This window comes from Spinacia oleracea, chromosome 5 (genome assembly GCF_020520425.1).
Source record: "Spinacia oleracea cultivar Varoflay chromosome 5, BTI_SOV_V1, whole genome shotgun sequence".
Taxonomy (NCBI): Eukaryota; Viridiplantae; Streptophyta; class Magnoliopsida; order Caryophyllales; family Amaranthaceae; genus Spinacia; species Spinacia oleracea.
The window spans coordinates 9,912,912-9,933,092 of record NC_079491.1 but is presented as its reverse complement, the minus strand read 5'-3'; the positions used below and the strand labels follow the sequence as shown (position 1 = coordinate 9,933,092).

Below are 20,181 nucleotides of genomic sequence, written 5' to 3'. Positions count from 1 at the left end.
ATGAGCTAGGCTCTGTTCTTCTGAGCTTTATTTGACTGAGCATAACTGAATGGAGTTGAACTGAACTGAGCTGAATTAAACTGAACTGTATGGAACTGAAATAAAGTCCAAAAGAATAGGGTTAATGACTATGTACCCAAATGATCAACGTGGTAACTATAATGATTTTTTTTTGAAATGAAATTAACCGGAATAATAACTAAAAACAAAATCTTAGGGCCCGTTCAGTATCATTTTTTGTTTTCAGTTTTCAGTTTTTTTACAAACTAAAAACTAAAAACCAAAAAATGAAAATCACAAAAACTAATTTTCAGTTTTTTGTTGTCAGTTTTCAAAATTAACGTGATTACTATAAGTAAGATTATTTTTTTGTTCATTATTAAATCTAAATCATATGACTTACAAAACTAGAAAATTTTCATCAATTTTAATTTACCGGATTAATCCGGTATATTTTTCTTGTCCAAACCTCTTGAACAACCCTATCGTCTTTGTGGACTTTGTAGTCACAGTCAATAAAACTTTGCAGAAACAAGGACTGTCACAGTGTCATGCAACACAGATTCACTCTCCCTAGATTTGAGGATTGTTTAAATTCGAAATTCGAATCCCAAAAAAAGAAAGAAAAGGATAAAGGAGGAGGAGGAGGAGGAGCGTCATTAAAAAGGAAAATTAAAAACAATGAGGGTCCCGCCAAAAATCCAACCGTTTAACATAATTAAACTCCTTCATTCCCCAATCATCACACGACACGTCAACGAAAAACACAATAATCATTTTATTTATTCATCTCAGTCTAACGTTTAAGATTCAAAAATTAAATAAAGGAAAAAGAAAAATAGTATGACATTTCCCGCCTAAATGAGATAATAAAGAGAGGAGGTTTCTCATTCTCTCTCTCACTCTCTTCTTATTCCTTCTGTCTCCGGCCAAATATTCTCTCATCTTTCTCTCTCCATAAACCTGCAACTAAACAATGGAGGATCCCCTGAAAGTTCAACAATCGTCTGTATCTTCTGGTAAGTGTTACGTTTATCTCTTAAATCAAATCAATTTATAGGGTTTGATTCAGGAATTGCGTAACTTATGGAGGTTTTTAATTCATTCTGGTTGCCACCATTTATTTCTGCCTCGCGAATGGAAGTTAATGTCATTTCCGACTTATGAAACTGATTATGGTTTTTGTTTCGTTTTTTTGAATTTGGGGGAAAAGCGAAATCGAAGCTTAGGTATCCGCTGCGTTCTGCTTCGAAATTAAAGGATCAAACTAACAAATCCCCTGAAATTGCTAATAATTTGCCTTCTGCTTCTTCTTCCAAGAGGTAATTCTCTCTTGTTCCGCCAGTTTTCAATTTAATTTTGAGTTTTTAATATTTAATTTAGTTTTACACTACGATTCCTGTAATTGGATAATTCACTATGAAATAATTGAATTTTTGCCATCTTATTCTGGATAATCATAATTGTGCTGAAAATGGAGTTCGCATTGAAATTTGTGATAATGATAATTGTGCTGAAAATGGAGTTCAATAGGAATTTGTATGTGATAAGCATGGAGAATTATCTCCTGAGATTTGGTTAGTGATCGTTTCAATATGCTTAGTTGTCTTACTTGCTGTCGCAATTGTACATTTCCTGTATCAGCATTTCATGTAATATACAGTTTTTCTTTCTGAATTTGTCATAACACATATATTACTATATATAGTATTAGTATACAAGTCCTGTCGTGTCAGCCAAATGGTTATCGCAAGTAGGTTGCTAAGTTGTGTTATGTGGAACATACAATTCCATTAGTTATGAGTTATGACAAGGACCGCGGCATTTGGGTTTGTTTAAGTAGATTGTTCAATAGGGGGTCATGTTATCAGTGAGGAGTTTAGCTTTATCATTTTATCTTGTGTTAGTTGAAGACTAGCAATTGTCATTGATATTTAGTGTTTTTCTGGCTAAGTTTTAGGGTTTTAATGTGGGTCTTCCCCAGCTTTTATGTTGTAGGATAGTTAAAATAATGCGACTTAATGTCAATTTTCACAATGCTGAATAATTTTGTTTTGGATTTTCCAGTAACTGCGAAAAAGCAAGTCATATTTTGTTTTAATGATGGCGGTTTTCTGTTGTGAATTCATCGTGTTTGTTGTATCTTATCTTTTGCCTCATTGTGGGGTGACATGTCTTCTTCAGAGGGAGGACTGCCAGTGTGAGTAGAAGTGTGAGTGTTCTTGAGCTTTCTGGCAAGGAGAAGGAGAAATCTGCCAAGCCGCCAAGAAGGCTGTCGATTCCTTCAAAGTCATCTGTAAGCCCTCGGCAAAAAACTGCTAACAACATTACTCCAATTTCAGGAGCTAGGTCAAAACGACTGGCTTTTGGTCAGGAAAGATGTGAGACGCCGTTGTCTGATGTTTCTAGATCATCAACGCGTAGGAAGTTCAATATCCTGTCTTCAGCATCATACTGGCTATCACAGATTAAGCTCTCAGAGTCTGCTGCTAATCACTCGATTTCACTCGGCTTCTTCAACCTTGCCCTTGAGGCAGGATGTGAGGTAATGAGTCTTGGCTTTTTATATAGTGGTTTGTTGTGTAGGAAATGCTAATGTGGGCACTTGTGCATATGTGCAATTACTATAAACTCTTAAACATGACATGTTGCATACAGATGATTCTAGGATTTTACAGGCAGTGCACCTTAGTAAGGTGTATATAGTTACTTGGCATGTAATAAAAAACTTTGTTTACATGATTGGTAGTGCAAGGTTGGTATCATACTCAAAATCTTTGTATAAAACAACTTATTGGTCATAGATTAGAGAACAGTGAACATTATTTTTCTGTTTTTATTGACTACTTTCACATGAATCACATCTGTTATGCATAGCCGTTTTCTGCTGTCTTATGAGGCTATGAGCTAAAGACTATGCTTCGTTTCCATTGTACAAATGGCCTCATTTTCTATTGAAAACACAGAATCTTAGATGCCATACCATGATTAGGCTAACTGTGATTGGTGATTTGAATCATTTGATTTTGTTTTTCTGATTTATATGCTCTTGTTCAGCCTATGCAGAGACTGCGTGAGGAGCTAAAATCCTATGTGCAGAAACACAACCTTGTTGAACTTGGAGAGACTGTCAGAACCTTATTTGAGAGCTACAAAATCTCAGAAACCCCAGAACAATTGCAAGAATCTGTGACCTGCTCTCATGTACCAGAAGATGCTACTAATCTCTCCGGTGAGGATGCTCAGAGTAACTCTTCTACAGCAGCAACCAAAAAGCTCAAACCAAAACCTCTAAACACTGATGTTCAAGCTTCTTCAGCAAAAGCTTCTTCCAAGAAGGAAAATGTACAGCGGATTACTCCAGGAACCAAAACGCGAGCATCTGTTAACCGTGAACTTGTAAAGCCAAAACTAGTCACTGAAAGTGGAGGCAATAACATAAAGAAGAAAGTTCAAAAACCAGTCAAGCAAGAGTCCATCAAACAGGATGAAAATCCAGTCTCTGAAGAAGGTACTTTGCATTATTCTAGCATATTACAGTAATATGATGACATTGTACTATAATCAAACTACAGTCCAACTGACTTGAGCTTAATTTTGCTATTTGCTTGCACTTCACAGTCACGGCCAAATCACTGGATGTGGAAGAAATACTCGAGGGAAACAAAGAAAACATGGTAAACCTTTTCCTCGATCAACTAATGAAAGCATATTGTATCCATGTTTGCTACGCATAGAGAATAACTAGTTTGTTTACTGAATGTTTGTTCGAATTCTGCAGGATGCTCCGTTTATGGGAGAGGTAAGTGTGACAGAAGAAATATAGGCGCATACAGCAACAAGAATGAATGCTTATTATGGTCACTCGTATAAGATTACTGCCTTTGATACTCTTTTAGTAATAGGGTTTGTCTTCATAGTTTTTAGTGGAGGGCTTTCCTGTGTGTAGAAAGGTTTAAACAACAATCAGTTTGTGGTGCAAGATGTTATTTTCTTCCCCCATTTATTTTGATTTTTTCTACAGGTGGGCGTGAATCTTTGCAAATTTGTGTTTGTCTCTTATCATATAGTCATTTGTTAATATAATAATATATTTCTACTTGTCAAATTTCATTCTGTCTTTTATTATATGAGAATCAGTTGAGATGTTGTTCAGTTTTACATGAGTATAGAAGTACGTTGAGATATTAAGCTAGGGTAATGATCCTGGTTGTTGACATAGCCCAATTAAGCTGTTACAGATTTAACACAATCAGGGCCTACTAATTGAAATAAAAAAGTAACAGGTAATTCTTCTAAATGAATCAACTATGCAGACAGATTCCTCACAATCAAGGACTGATAGTCCATTAAAAAAGAAAAAAAAAGAATACCTTAATGAATTGGCAACTACATGGGCAACTTGTTCATCTAACTGGTTGGTGCACACAACACCAAAGTATTTCTACAACTATCAGGTTTAGCTTGTTAGAATCATCTATTATTACCATAGAAGATTCCATACCCAAAACACCTTCTAATTAAATCCTTAATCAACAGGATCCCCATCATCACATTAAGGGCATTGAAGTTGATGAAGCTGTACTTAAAGTCCAGCCAATACAACTATACAAGGGAGAAACTATTATGTCGCAGTACCTTCTCCAACAAATTCCAAATACCACGATAAACTACAAAGAATAATATTGATGATAAACTACAAAGAATAATATTGATTAACGATAATGTAACTGAATAGCTTAATCATAACTTGGTTACATCATTGGTTTATACTCCTATAAAGAAACTATAACATAACTATATTAGATTCCTAAACTAACACAAATCTAGTTTCCTAAACATACTAGAACCCTAGATATACCATAACTCTAACATACCAGGTTGTAGTTTTGTCCCTTATTCACCTTTGCTGAATCCAGATCCAGAACAAGGCACAACTTGTGGGAAGCAAACATTTTATTCTACTCATCAAGCCTTCTAGCTCTCTCTTGGTGTATACTGATCATCATATTCGAATTAACTAGCATGGATGGAGATTGGAGAGGAGCTTATTGCAAGTGGAGACTGTACACTAGAATACTAGATGTCTGTGGGGCAGAAATAATGTCAGCAATATTTCTCAAATTCTTAGTAAATTGCCTAGTAATATCAGGTACAACTGAGGTCTGAGAAGATGCAGCTCTTAGACTTGTCCCATTAACATGTCTTTGAAAATTCAGACTATCTTGCACTCTTTGTGGCTTTTGATCTAATTTCAACTTAATTTTTCTAATTTGATCCCATCTAATTTAAACTTATTTTATCTACTTGATTTTGACCTTATAAAGCAGTTTCCGGCCAAAATTAACTCATAAAATATAAAAGTTTAGTCCCTTAGTTAAAAGGTTAGACCCTATGGTTAACTGTACACGTGTCAGCGTATTATTTGTGGCGCGATAAACAGCGTATTATTTGTGGCGCGATAAACAAGGGTAATGAATTAGCCAATGAGAATTAAATGACTTAAGTTAAAGGTTGAGGTCTAACCTTTTACATTTTTCAACGTTTGGACCTATACTTGTTTTTTTCACCTTTCAGGACCTACTATTCATTTTCCAGCCAAACTTAACCAAGCATAGATAAAGTTTAATCCTTCTAGTTAAAAGTTTAGGTCCTTGAATTAAAATTAACTTGGTTTGATTTTCAAAGTATGTCCATTGAAAAAAAGGAAATTGAATTACTTTTTGGAAAATTTAAGAAATTAAATGAATTGTACCTAATTAATGAGGTGAAAGAATTAAAGCTACTCGTACATAGTATGTAAAAACACCACCTTTTCGTTACATTTTTCCATCACTCTATTAGGATCAGTTTAGTTGATAATCTCCTTTTAAGAAGTCTACTCCATAGGTTATTTGACTCCGTATAAACCGTGGTTTATTTTATTTTCAATTTCGATACATCCGACAATTAAAATGACCATATTTGTAAGAAAATTATCAAAATATGAAAAATCTAACGTATTACTACGTACAAAGTATATGTTATTATATATATATATATATATATATATATATTTTTTTTTCTAGTAACTTTAAAGCGTTACATATATAGGATCACCCCGTGGCTAAATAAATTGATGTGTTATTTCTAAATAATAATAATAATAATAATATAATAATAATAATTTTGAGACAAGGTATACAATACGTACAATCACACTAAATTGTAAGAGAAATAATATTGAAACTTTCAGTAAAAAAATTAGAATAAGATCAGTAAAAAGGTTAGTATTACAATTGTTATAATCTAAATTTCATTTATTTTCAACAATTAGAGTTCTTAAGATAATAAACATTTATATTAACATAAGATTTTTTCACAAGCACGGCACTAAATACTTTTGGATAATTTTAATATGGGTTATCGTTTATTTTTCTTTTGAATTTAATAATTTGCTTATCATTTTTTTTTATGTAGAAGAAGATTAGAACTATTGTACTACGTATTGCATTACTACTGGAGTCGAGAAACATGGCATGATGGCAACCTCATGTTATTACCGGAATCCATTAGTTCAATACTACTTGTACTCCATATGTTCTAACCATCAATCACCGGAAATACTATATATTCCACTTGGGCCATTATCCGTTTATTAATATTTACGTTTGCACTTAATTTTTTTTTGTTATTATAATATTGCTCATTCAATTAACAGTGGGTTAGACTATAGTTAACTCACCGGAATTTGTCTTTAAAATCCCAAAAAGTAAAAAAAAAAAATAAGTCCTCAAAGATACCAATTGTGAATTATTGGACTCTGATCTTTAGCTTAACCCCGTAAGAGGGTGCAGGACTGCAGTCCAACCAACATCATGACTCACCACTCGCCCATCATCATTTTATGTTAAATATGGTACGTGATCATCAAACCGTCCATCTAAAAAGGCTTAATTAAACACAAGCCGTCGGATTGATTTGACCGTTAGACGCTCGTACAGCTTTAAAAATTCAAACAGCCGCCCGTTGTCACTGTTAATTCATTACAATATTGCAATTCAACTCCAACACCAAACCCAGAACCCTAAACACAGAGAATCAGTAAAACTTGTGAGACCAATCTCCTACAATTTCTCATTAGGTAAAATATAATTTAGAAATTCAATCTTCCATACTTCTTTTTATTCTATGTCTTCATTTTCTTCTTCTCTAACCAAACTCAAAATCTGGCCAATTTTCTCTGTTTTTTTTGCAGGATGAAAACTGATCGGAAACCACCGCTTGCTAGATCTCCGATGACTCTTCGAGGCCGTCGCCCCCTTCAACCACCTAACTCCAATTTCAACGCCAACACTCCTATTCGAACACCAGGTTTTTTCCCCCAAAGATCTTATCATTTTGGGGTTTTTGATGTGGGTTGTTTCGTTGTTTATATAGTTGCTGAAATTCCTCTCTTTTGCACAATTTTTTTTTTGTTATGTTGTGGGTTTAAGGAAACTGATATCCGCAATCGATGCGTATAGTTAGCTCTTTAGGGGTGCGTATAGTACAATCAAGAACTTGTTATTTCATTTTTTTTAATTTGGAATTTCTGGGTTGACCAAGTGTCTGAAATTCCTCTAATTTGTAAGAGAAGAGTCTGTATGTTGTGGGTTTAAGGAAAATGATCGCAAATAGCAAGCCCTTACTTGGTCTGTTGATTTTGGTTGTTTTATTTCCTTGATTTTACTTTGGGTTTTCTGGGCGATGGAAGAAATGGGTTTTAATTTAGTTTTTTACTGTTATTGCAGCAATGATGAGCAAACCCCAGATGAGAGAACAGGAGAACAGGCCAGAACTCAACACAGTTTCTTGTGAATTGAGGGCATTAGCAAAAATGGTGGAAGACGAGCTGGGCGCAATCAACGCGAAAAACAACAATGGATTTGGGAGTGTTTCATCAATTGGAGGGGGTAATACTACGATGTTTGAGAGAGGGAGTTTGTACAATGCTTATTCAGAGAGGAGGAATGAAAGGCTAAGAAAGAAACTGAGTGAATCATGGGAAGATGAGCCCAAAACTGCTTATAATCATTTGGGTGTTAAAGTTGATTCTACATTGAAGAAAGATTCAACCAAGAAGAAGGCTGAGACTTTGAAGAAGTCGATGATGGCTGCGGCCACTACTTATTCATCCGTGGATCGAAGCCAACACCCACGGTACGCGTTGAGGAGCACCACCAAGAAGCCACCGCTTCCGGTGGCACCGATGAATATCGATGACAAGGGGACGGCAAGGAAGACTCCTAGTACAAGAGCTAGGAGGAAGTGAAGGAAGGGAAGGAAGGAAAAGGAATTTTAGAATTTTAGAGAAATTGTTGTTAATTTCTAATGATGATAGTAGATGGTTTTGGGTTGTATTAGTCCATCTATTGTGGACATGACAAATCTTCGGTGCTGAATTGGAGAACCAAATCAACCACTGATATACAGTATGTTGGTATTTTGTTGTGAGACACTTGCAAGCATTTGGTTAATCACATTACCCAAAAAAAAGTTGTTGGTGATGTATGTATTCTTTCTCAATGAATGCATTCCATTCTTAATTTCTTATTGATCGGGTTGTTTGTATCGAATCCGATTAGTATGGCTGTATGGGTTGTGTGTTTTATTGAATTGTATAATACTATAGTCATAATTACTATATGAAAAGGAAGTCAATTGTTGTAGGATAGTTATCAAATTTAGCTGTCAGAGTCTGCTGCTAAACACTCTATTTTCACTTGGCTTCTTGAAGCTTGCTCTTGAGTCTTGAGGCAGGATGTGAGGTAATGAATCTTGGCTTTTTATATACCAAGTACGGAGTAGTTGGTTTGTTGGGTAGGAAATGCTAATTGCTAATGTGGGCTGGGCACACTTGTGCATATATGTGCAATTACTATAAACTCTGAAACATGACATGTTGCATACAGATGATTCTAGGATTTTACTATAATGTGGGTTTTTATTGTGCTGTCCTATGAGGCAAAGACTTGCTTTGCTTACATTGTATAAATTGCCGAAAACACAGAATCCCAGATGCAGTGTGTACTGTAATTAGGCTGCTAACTGTGATTTGATTAGCTTTTCTGATTTATATGCTCTTGTTCAGCTAAAATCCTTGCTTAACTTGGAGAGACTGTCAGAACCTTATTTGAGAATTGAGAGCTACGAAATCTGCAGTTTCAGTATAGTACTATACTGAAACTGCAGTCCAACTAACTTGAGCTTTAATTTTTCACAGTCACGGCCAAAGCATAAAGCATTAAGCATTGGATGTGGAAGAAATACTTGAAGGAAACAAAGAAAAACCATGGTAAACCTTTTCCTCAATCAACTAATGAAAATGGATTATTCAAAGCTAGTATATTGTTTGCATACATGTTGCTATGCACAGAGAATTACTAGTTTGTTTACTGAATGTTCTGCTCGAATTCTGCAGGATGCTCCGTTTATGGGAAAGGTAAGTGTGACAGAACAAATATAGGCTCATACAGTGATACAGCAACAAGAATGCTTATTATGGTCACTCGTATAAGATTACTGCCTTTGATACTCTTTTAGTAATGGGGTTTGTCTTCATAGTTTTTAGGGGAGGGCTTTCCTCTGTGTAGAAACTAAACAACAATCAGATTGTCAATTATGGGTCATCACAATTAACATTATTAACTTGTTCATAGAGAATATTGTAATAAGCAATGATGATACATTGGATGGTTGCAATATGATGACGCCCATGTATGAAATGCCCTCAACCTACTTGGAACCTGACACTCTTGTGGCATTCCAATCACTCCTTAAGTTGGACACTGCTGATGTTAATTTCTATTAGCGACGTTCTCTGAAGTATTTTATACAGTGGAAGAGGCAACGACAATCCTTCCAGATGCTAATGTAAATAGGCAGTTAATTTTATTATACTTATTATTTGTATTATTTTCATTAACTTTTCTAATTAAGAACGTTCTAATTAAAAACGTTCCTAATGAAGGAAATTTAATCTTATTTGCATAGACAATCCAATATTGCTAATAATGTTAACAAGTGATTACTCTCGGATACATAACACTCTCGGTATTGAGCCCATACGTACACTCGTTCATTATATGTATAGCAATTATGTTTATTTATTTAATTAGGTTTTGGACATGATCCTTATGGACTTGACTAGTTTGGAGAGTAAAAATGGAAAAATACCAGAAATGAACGGACAAAGAACTTATAAGCTATTACCCGTCAGCTGTCAAACCTGAAAACATCAAGCAAATACTCCAAAATTACAGGAGTTTTTCATTTTATAATGGCAAATTTGTTGGAAACTACCTTATAAAATTCATTTTTTGTGAAAAACTACCTTATACAAAATATGTTGTAAGAAACTACCTTATAAAACATAAAATGTTGTAATATAGTACCTTATGCCGAATTGTAACCGTTGACCCGTATCTCCGGCGTTGACTTTTCCACGTGAAAGTCACGTGACCTTCCATAACTAACTTCTCTCCTTTTTTTGCGCCAGGTGTACTCAATCTCCCCTACTTTTAATGATGTGTTGGCCTTTCTTTATAATCAATCTCTCTCCCTCCTCCTTCGTACTCATCTTCACCCCTCCCCTGCTTCCTTATAATCTTTTCTTTTTTTTTTCTTCAATTTCTCTGTTCATCCACACTAAATCAAATTAATTTATACCTTTAGGTCTGTAGTGAGTTAAATCTTCTAATTTTTTATTTTTTTTTATTTTTTTATTAATCTAATTCTGTTTTTTTTTTTTTAAGAATATAATTTAATTGCTACTTGATTTAAATTTGGGGTTGTGTATACTTAAATTCTCATTACATTAAACTGAGTGATTGGCTTTACAATTGGTCCAACTATCTCCAAAAAAAAAAAAAAATCAAATTGGAAATTTCAATGGTGTCATCAACCTGATGGCCTCGACTTGGGCGATTTGGTCGGCGAGAAACAACAAACTATTTAACAACAACCAGTGTTTTTCGAGAGGTATCACAAGCTTGAAGAGAGATATATATTAGAAACTAAAAGCAGAAGCACGGTAAATGATGATGGCAAGGAGCAAAGATGAAGAGAGAGACCACCAATCTTCAATATGGGAAGTTTTAAAATTATATTATAATTCTCAAAATAATTCATAATATTACAATTGTTCATGGAACTTAAAATACTTCGTCTTGTCTTGGCTTTCCCTGGTACGTACCACTGCCTCGCTAGCTTTCTTACAACAAAAATGGAGTGCAGAAGAGATCAAAATCAATCTATCTATGCTATAATTAATCTAGCAATTAATAAAATAGCTTTACGCCACATTACAAGTGCAAATTCAATGTTAGAGGCTACTGTGTTGGCCTTTTAAAAACATACATTCTTCGACACCATTGTCACTTCAAAAAGATTACGGGGTTTTAACCCTCAAAAACCGTACATTACCATCCTAAACAAAAACGTTCATAAATTAAGGCACATGAGAGATACAAGATGTGTTATTTTGAGATGATAACACATCAACCATGCTCTTGTGCTTCTTTGGTTTAGGGATCCCAATTTGTGCAGAACTCTTCTTCCTTGAGGCACCGGTTGCAGCAACAGCAGAGGCATCAAGGGATATAATACAACCAGTAAGTGGAGCATGAGGAAAAATTACACTTGCTACCATAGATGAAGGAGCAGATTTCTTCCTCTTGGTGACAGCAGTAGTAGGCTTAATAACAAGTGTATCGGTAGGAGCAATTGCTTTAGAAATTGTTGTTGGAGAAGTTGATGTTGTAGCATTTGTTGTTGAAGAAGGAGCTGGATATTTTCTTGGCCTTCCTCCTTTAGATTTTGGGGAGGTGAAAGGAGCTAGTTGAGGGTTTTTGCAAGTGTTCTTGTAGTGGCCTGTTTCACCACAGTTCCCACATTTGTTTGGCTTCTTGGTTCTAATAACAAGCACCCTCTCCTCCCCTTCACCTTTCTCCTTAATTCTTTTACTCCCTTTAGGTCTTCCCGGCATTTTTCTGTATGGTGGAGGTAAAGGTTGTGGGAGGTTAATAGTTGGCCATTGGTGTTTTCCTGGCATTGGGTGGAAGGTTGGAGCATAGGTCTTTGCATATGTAGAGACATGGTATGCTTGATGAACAAAATCCTCAATATTCAGTCTTTGTTTCACTATACATGCCATTGCATGATAGCAAGGTATACCCATCAATTCCCACCTAAAACACCCACATCTCTTCTCAGCCAAATTTACAACATAAGACTCACCGGTGCTAATGTGATCCACCTCAAATTCATAAACATCGGCTTGAGTAACATCACATTTACATACTTCACCACTAGCCTTATCAATCATCTTCACCACTGACGGCATAATCATACCCTCAAATTCTTTTAACCCATCTCTCTTTACACAACACCTTTTCATGACATACCTTCGTATCCATTCCATCATGGTTAAGATAGGTTTTGACCTAGCATCCTTAATGACGTTATTAAAACTCTCACAACAGTTATTAAGCAACATACCAGATTTGGAGCTAGTGCTAAAGGAATGCCTAGACCAATGACACGAGGGTATTTCATTCAAGTAATTGTAAGCCTCAACAGACAACATCTTAATTGATTCCATTTGACTATCAAAATGCCACTGTAACAAGTAAAATAATAAAGAACATTATACACAATGCAAAGAATATGAAAACACCATTAAACAAGTAAAATACTTCGTATAAAATAAAAACAGAGCATTACACATATTTAAAGAATCTTTTACCTTGGTTGATGATCTGGCTGCTTTCCAGAAACATTCTCTATACAGTTCTCCAGGGAATTTCAACTTAAAATTTGCCCAAATGTGCCTACAACAAAATCTGATCTCTGCATTTGGCACCACTCTATTGAATGCATCCAATAACCCCTACAACGTCAACAAAATGTATCATGCTTATGATTAAAATCAACTGAATATGTAAATGAAAGTAACGTAATGAGGGTTACCTTCTCCAAAATCAATGTAGTCCCCCTCACTTAGAACAACATCAATGTCATCTTCAGAATCATCTCCAAAATCAGCATTACTTCCCCTCTTAGTCACATGAACTTCATTTTCTACTAACGTTTCAATGGATGAAGCTCTCCATTTTTTTGATCTACATGAAGTTTTAGATCTGATGCGCTTATTAGACGAGCTAGAAATGGTTTTTTTGGATTGTAGATTGGGTTTAACACCAAGAGGCAATTTGGATGAGCTTGTGTTGCTATCCTGCTCAGGGTTTAAAAATAAATCAGGTGGTACCCTTGTGTTTGCTATCTCAGTCCCACCCCTATTTTCCAACTCACCCTCACTTTCAACATCAGCATCAGTCTCCACATACACCTCCCTTTCCACACCATCTCCATCACCATTATCATGAGTGATGTATAAATTGTACCACCCATCTGTTTCCGGAGATTCCAAAAACCGTGGGATATTAGAGTCATCAATTATCTCCGTCCTACCATTATACAGTGTACATCCTCTCCTCCTAAACCAAATATGCCCTATATCTTGGAACTTTAATCTATTCCTAATCCAATCAACAAACTCAAAGTAACAAACTTCTTGTACATTAGAATGTAAACTAAGCCCATAATTATTACCAATCCCTGGTTCATAACTTGTTTTCTTTTTCTTAGGCGTTGTCACAAAAACACCACCATAATACCACCTGATATTAATGTGTTCCATTAATCTATACCAAGAACAATCTTTGTTAATTCTACCACTGAACCTGTTACAAATACAATAAAGAAAATAATTTTAAATTCAAGCACAAATCACAAATAATTAAGTAATGGAGCCTTGTCACAAATCCCACAATTCCAAAAATCAGAAATTGAAAAAGATAATACTAGGTCTTTCTACAACCCACATCCCAAATCAGAAACTAATTAACTAATGAAATCCATATGGCAATTTAATCAATTAATTAACAATAAAAGAAAATAGTACCTGGGTAAAAGCACTGACTGGTCCCTTTATGCGTTCTCTAGTACGTACCCTTCCCCATTGAAAGTAAGGAATAGGACAAAAAATTTCAGCAAATTGATCCAATAAACAATGTTATTACTTACGGAGTAATATGTTGAAAGAAAAAGAAATATAAACTTACTAATTAATGGAGCTTTGAAGTTCATATGTCCTCTGTTTTTTAGTTCACCATCAATGAGAGTGCAGGTTGTTGAGTCAGTAAATAAATTGAAGAGAAGATGAAGGATTATTGGAAGAGGTTGGAAAATTAGAATTTGGGAATTAGGTTAAAATCACCAAGGTAGAAATTGAAGGGAAATTGGGTACAACTGGCACAAAAAGGAGGGAAATTAGTCATAGAAGGTCACGTGACTTTCACGTGGAAAAGTCAACGCCGGAGATACGGGTCAACGGTTACAATCCGGCATAAGGTACTATATTACAACATTTTATGTTTTATAAGGTAGTTTCTTACAACATATTTTTTATAAGGTAGTTTTTCACAAAAAATGAATTTTATAAGGTAGTTTCCAACAAATTTGCCTTTTATAATTCTAGTTTTTAATTATTTGTCTACTATTTTTTTATCAAATGTTTATCCCAATGTGTAAAGGAGAGCATTGGTTCCTGTTGGTGATTCACTTTGACAACAAGAAATGTTACATCATAGACTCTGGAGGGGAGGTGTCTGCTAAGCGTCATGCAAAAGTTGTAAATTTGGTAAGCAAACCAAATAGTGCTTGGACTTACAATTTGCATGTTTTACTTACTTTAATTGTGATTAAATATATGCACATTAATTTGGTTTTGTTCACAGATCCGTAAGGCTATTAGATCATTAAAAAGATGATGAGGATTATAAGAGTTATTTTGCTGATGATTTTGATAGTTGTAATATATCCTATTAGTACTATGTTTAATGATGATGACAGTGGGATATTCATGCTCAAATACATTGAAGATATAAAAAGTCATGAGTGAGTTGACATTTTAACAATAATAACTTTATATAATTGTTTATCGTCTCGTGCTTTTATGTATACTTTTTTGAGATAAAATCAGGGAGAACATTTTGTTTCACTTCTTACTGAAGACATTTGTATGGAGCAGATCAATTGGTTCATGAGGTTGTTTTTGAGCGAATACAATTTGTCCAAGATAAGGAACTCTGTTTTGAAAATTAGGATTGATGATGATCTCAGCGAATTCCGATAGGTGTGTTTTTATTAACCCTAATAGGAGTGAATTCCGATAGGTGTATTTATTTCTTGGAAATATTGTAGTCGCTTAAAAACAACCTCATAAACCAGTTGATCCGTTTCATACGGATGTCTTCAGTCTAAAAAAGTGAAACAAGTTGTTATCACCGATTTTATCTCTAAATTAAGAGTATACATAAAAGCATGAGACGAGAAACAATTATATAAAGTTACCGTTGTTAAAATGTCAACCCACTCATGACTTTCTATGGATTTTATGTATTTGAGCATGAATATCCCATTGTTAGCACCGTTAAACATATTACTAATAAGATAAGTTACAATATCAAAATCATTAGCAAAGTAACTCTTATAATCTCATCATCTTTGTAACGATCTTTAGCCTTACGGGGATCTATGAATAAAACCAAGTGTGCATATATTTAATCACAATTAAATAAGTAAAACATGTGGATGATAAGTCCGAGCATTATTTGGTTTGCTTACCAAATTTACAACTTTTGCATGACGCTTAGTGAACACCCCTCCAAAATCTAGGATGTAATATTTCTTCTCGCCAAAGTGAATCACCAATAGGAACCAATGCTTTCCTTCGTGCATTGGGATAAATATCTGATAAACAAATATAGTAGACAAATAATTAAAAACTACTCCCTCCGTCCCGGAATACTTGACCTGTTTTCCTTATCGGGCCGTCCCTTAATACTTGACTTGTTTTTAAAAATGGAAATATTCTAACAATATTATATTATTTCTCACTCCACCCCTATTAACCCACCTACCCCTACTCCATACAAAAAATAATTAAAAATTCAACCCCTACTCTCCCCCAACCCCACCTCTTAACCCACCTCACACTAACTATATTAAAATAATACCCCACTATCATCTACTACATATTAAATTAAATAAGTCAATTCAAGTCCCTTAAACTCTGTGCCGGTCAAACCGGGTCGAGTATTCCGGGACGGAGGGAGTAGAATTATAAAATGAAAATATTCCGTCATTTTAGAGTATCTGCTTGATGTTTTCAGGTTTGACAGCTGGCGGGTAATATCTTATAAGTTTTTTGTCTGTTCATTTCTTTAGCTTACTTGGTGTCAGCATGCGCTCCAAAGGGGTGGACAAGACCCATCTTTGGAATTTTAGCCGCATATCCAACCGAATAGGAATTTTTTCATATTTGCTCTACAAATTAGTCAAGTCCATAAGGATCATGTCCAAACCTAATTAAATAAATAAATGTAATTGCTATATATATTAAATGAGTGTACGGGCTCAATACCGAGAGTTTTATGTATCGCTATATATTGTTAATTAATTTAATAATGTATATTATAAAAACTTGTTAACATTATTAGCAATATAGGACTATCTACGCAAGTTAGATTAAATTTCCTTTCATTAGGAACGTTCTTAAACGTTCTTAATTAGAAAATCATAATAAAAATAATATAACACTAATAATAAGTACAATAAAATTACCAGCTTATTACATTAGCATTTGGAAGGATTGTCATTGTCTCTTCCACTGTACAAAATGATTCAGGGAACGTCCGCTGATAGAAATAGCAATGTCCAACTTAAAGAGTGATTGGAATGCCATAAGAGTGTCAGGTTTCAAGTAGGTTGAGGGCATTTCATACATGGGGGTCATCATATTGCAACCATCCAATCATGGCTTGTTACAATATTCTATGAACAAGTTAATAATGTTAATTGTAATGACCCATAATTGACAATCTGGGCTGGATAAAACTAAGAAACAAGTTACTCACTCCGTATTTTATTAAATGTTATACTTTTATCGATAAAGTTTAAATAAGATACAAATGATCGACGCAGGTGAGGAATAAAAAAATATAATGATTTATTAAAATAGAATTGATTTAATAAAATATGGGGAATTAAAAACCAATCCAAAGGCACAATAGCCTATCAAACGAAATATTTATAATATTTTCTTAGCACACAAAGCATTTATAAGCATAGTAGCCTATGAACAACGAGTAATAAACTATGATGTCTCCCTGCTTTAATCTTTTACAAAGTATTTCAAAATTTTATTTGATGTGATCAATTTTTTATTTTTTTTGGTTTCATAATTGATGTGATTATGTGAATCACGATAAATTAAATAGAAACGCGCAATACAGAATTCATATAGGCACACCGCATAGGCACATATAGTATACGAGTAGGAAGTATATACCTTCTTTTTCGTCATAGTAGACTGCAAAGTGCCGGACGGTTTCTAAAAAATATATCATACGCAAATAAAATAATGGAAAATTTGGTAATATTAATCCAATCTTTGGCCGATTTTCTTTTATTAATCCCACCTACGACATATTTTTTAATAATCCCACCTTTACTACCCAAAAACTTTTATTGGGCTTAAGTGATCGAAAATCGGTGAAAAAGTCAACGAGATGGTGATGAATTGATGATAATGACTGAATATATCGAGAGAGTACTTCCACGTAGAGATATATTATCGTCTACAACAAGTTTATTACCTGTTAGGCCCAATAAAAGTCGTTGGGTAGTAAAGGTGGGATTATTAAAAAATATGTCGTAGGTGGACTTAATAAAAGAAAATCGGTCAAAGGTTGGATTAATATTACCAAATTTTCCTAAAATAATAAGGCATATAAGTTACCAAAAAAAACAAAAAAAACAAAAAAAAAATCACCATGGAATAAACTAACCCTATTTCTCTTATAGTCAGCTAGTGACTGTTCTTCAATGTCGAAATCATGAATTAAATTTTTCGCCTGTAATTATAATTACGGAGTAAAATTTATTACAAAGGGTAACAAGTAGTTGGAGTAAATGTTTGAAACAAACCTACAAGAAACGAATATTGTTTTTATGGAAGTAAGAGTTGAGATTTGAAAAAGACGGGAGTAATTTGATGTTAGTTTATTTTGTAATTAAATAATTTGATTATTGTATAATACATAAAAATAATGATAGCAATACAAAAACTTACATGTTTGCTTTTCCCCAAATTCTTATATGAGACTGTCCTCATCATCAACTGATGTTGAGATCAGTTCACACTTGCGAATTTAGGTATGTTACTTATATAGTTTAGACATGTTACTTTTTTTTTTATATATAATTTTAGAGGAGGTACTTTTTTTAGTTTAGGTATGTTACTTTTTTATACCGAGTAATTTTAGGGGAGATACCTTCTTAGTTTAGGTATGTTACATTTTTATACCGAGTAATTTTAGGGGAGATACCTTCTTAGTTTAGGTATGTTACTTCTATAGTTTAAACATGTTACTTTTTTTTATATAATTTTAGAGAAAGTACTTTTTTTTAGTTTAGATATGTTATTTCTATAGTTTATATATGTTACTTTTTTTATACGGAGTAGATTTAGGGGAGATACCTTCTCAGTTTAGGTATGTTACTTTTTTTTATAATAATTTTAGAGGAGGTATTCTTTTTAGTTTAGGTACACTACAAGAATAAGTACCAAGGAGGGCGATATTTTTGTAACAGCAAGGGCAACTGAAAAATCGTCCTAGTAGAACACATCAAACAGGGCAAAAATATGGCGCCTCCTTTGAAAATAACAAAGAGGGCGAAAATTATATGTTGCCTTCTTTGATACTAGTAAAGAGGGCAACTTTCATATTTCGCCCTATTTGATCCGTATAATCCCCAAACAATGAAATGAAAAGGCTTGTTGCTAAGCATGTTATCCTCAAATTTCAGGTCTTAAATGAAGCAAATCTTACTAATGCTGTTCTTGTAAGATCAGTCCTTACTCGAAGTGACCTTACTGGTGCTCTTATTCAAGGTGCTGATTTTAGTGATGTTGTTCTTGACTATCCTCAGAAACTGGTAAAACTTGATTTCACAGCTACATTAATTACCACTCAACAACCAAAGAAAAAAAGACAAGGTAGAAATACGTCAAGACATCAAGGCATAACTAATACATACTACACACAACCTTACTTGTTTTGTTTATACTCTTTTGTTTTCAGGTCCTTTTCGAGGTCCAAGCAAAGCACTTAAATAGATCGACTGTATAGTAGGATTAAGGTATGGCTTACTAGTTCAAGGCTGCTACCAGTACTTTGATTATTGCGCCTTATTGTTTTGAAATATTGTCATATCATCAAGCTATGTTGAAGATGTTCACAAACTTGGTAATTGGGTAGTACAAGAGACTTGGGTTTTGTACGTTCGGTTGCATCATTATAAAGCAATGTGGACGATGTTTACTAAACTTGGCAATTTCTATCCATTTTGTACCGAATTAGAAACTTGAAATGAATCAGATAGTTTGAGGAACTCAAGTAGTGTTAGGTAGTAGCCTGGTTTAGATCCATCATACAAATGTGACCAAACCATAAGTTTATAATTGCAGTCAAAATCATGTGTTAGATAGTTTCATAGTTTACATTAACTATCTTACCATAAAATATTTTCCTATATTATTGTCATCCTGCCACTTTATATATAGGCTCAGATTCTTTGTTTGTTTTCCGTGCAATCAAAGATCTTTACTTTCAGAATATGCAGAACACCTATTGTTTGTGGAAGATGAATTGGGATTAAATGAACATCTAGCTACACGTGTCAGTGAGAACATTGAGTAATTTAGATGTTGTCATGATAGTAGTAGATCCATTTTCTGTCTTTGTAGTCTATTGGCTCAGTTAACATGATTTTGGATGATGCTATGTGTTGCATGTGGATAAAACTTGTATTCTGCTTGTTGTTTTAGGATAAGCATGCAGGCCTAGGATAAAACTTCTACTAGTTTGGTCATTTATGCTTACATTTTTAATTTATGTTGTCTGGTTGAGCTGACAAATTCAACTGTGGATGTACTAAGGACAAATTCACTTCTTCCCTACGATATTTGTGAGTACCAAGTGATTATGAGTTAAGGTTATGAGTAGAATAGTATGACCACAGTAGTTGCCTACT

At 34.2% G+C, this 20,181-nt stretch overlaps 3 protein-coding genes across 5 annotated transcripts; 2 read left to right on the top strand and 1 right to left on the bottom strand.

Moving 5' to 3' along the window:
- Nucleotides 1-859: 859 nt before the first annotated feature.
- Nucleotides 860-4,108, top strand: LOC110790505 (uncharacterized). Its single transcript, XM_021995294.2, has 6 exons — nt 860-1,019; nt 1,214-1,322; nt 2,185-2,545; nt 3,058-3,511; nt 3,622-3,677; nt 3,782-4,108. The coding sequence occupies exons 1-6, from the start codon at nt 977-979 to the stop codon at nt 3,824-3,826; spliced, it is 1,068 nt and encodes a 355-aa protein (XP_021850986.2). The 5' UTR covers nt 860-976; the 3' UTR covers nt 3,827-4,108.
- A 2,860-nt stretch (nt 4,109-6,968) lies between these two features.
- Nucleotides 6,969-8,673, top strand: LOC110790504 (uncharacterized). The gene is made up of 3 exons (XM_021995293.2): nt 6,969-7,123; nt 7,238-7,353; nt 7,773-8,673. The coding sequence occupies exons 2-3, from the start codon at nt 7,239-7,241 to the stop codon at nt 8,291-8,293; spliced, it is 636 nt and encodes a 211-aa protein (XP_021850985.1). The 5' UTR covers nt 6,969-7,123; nt 7,238; the 3' UTR covers nt 8,294-8,673.
- A 2,597-nt stretch (nt 8,674-11,270) lies between these two features.
- LOC110790513 (uncharacterized) lies at nt 11,271-14,522 on the bottom strand. Of its 3 annotated transcripts, XM_056829218.1 has the most exons (5): nt 14,145-14,522; nt 13,985-14,033; nt 12,991-13,763; nt 12,767-12,910; nt 11,271-12,640 (listed from the first exon to the last, which is right to left on the bottom strand). In XM_056829218.1, the coding sequence occupies exon 5, from the start codon at nt 12,620-12,622 to the stop codon at nt 11,471-11,473; it is 1,152 nt and encodes a 383-aa protein (XP_056685196.1). In that variant the 5' UTR covers nt 12,623-12,640; nt 12,767-12,910; nt 12,991-13,763; nt 13,985-14,033; nt 14,145-14,522; the 3' UTR covers nt 11,271-11,470. The 3 variants fall into 3 exon arrangements, with proteins under 3 accessions (XP_056685196.1, XP_056685197.1, XP_056685198.1); XM_056829219.1 differs by having other exon boundaries at nt 12,767-13,763; XM_056829220.1 differs by lacking the exons at nt 13,985-14,033; nt 14,145-14,522 and having other exon boundaries at nt 12,991-13,914.
- Between the last annotated feature and the right edge of the window lie 5,659 nt (nt 14,523-20,181).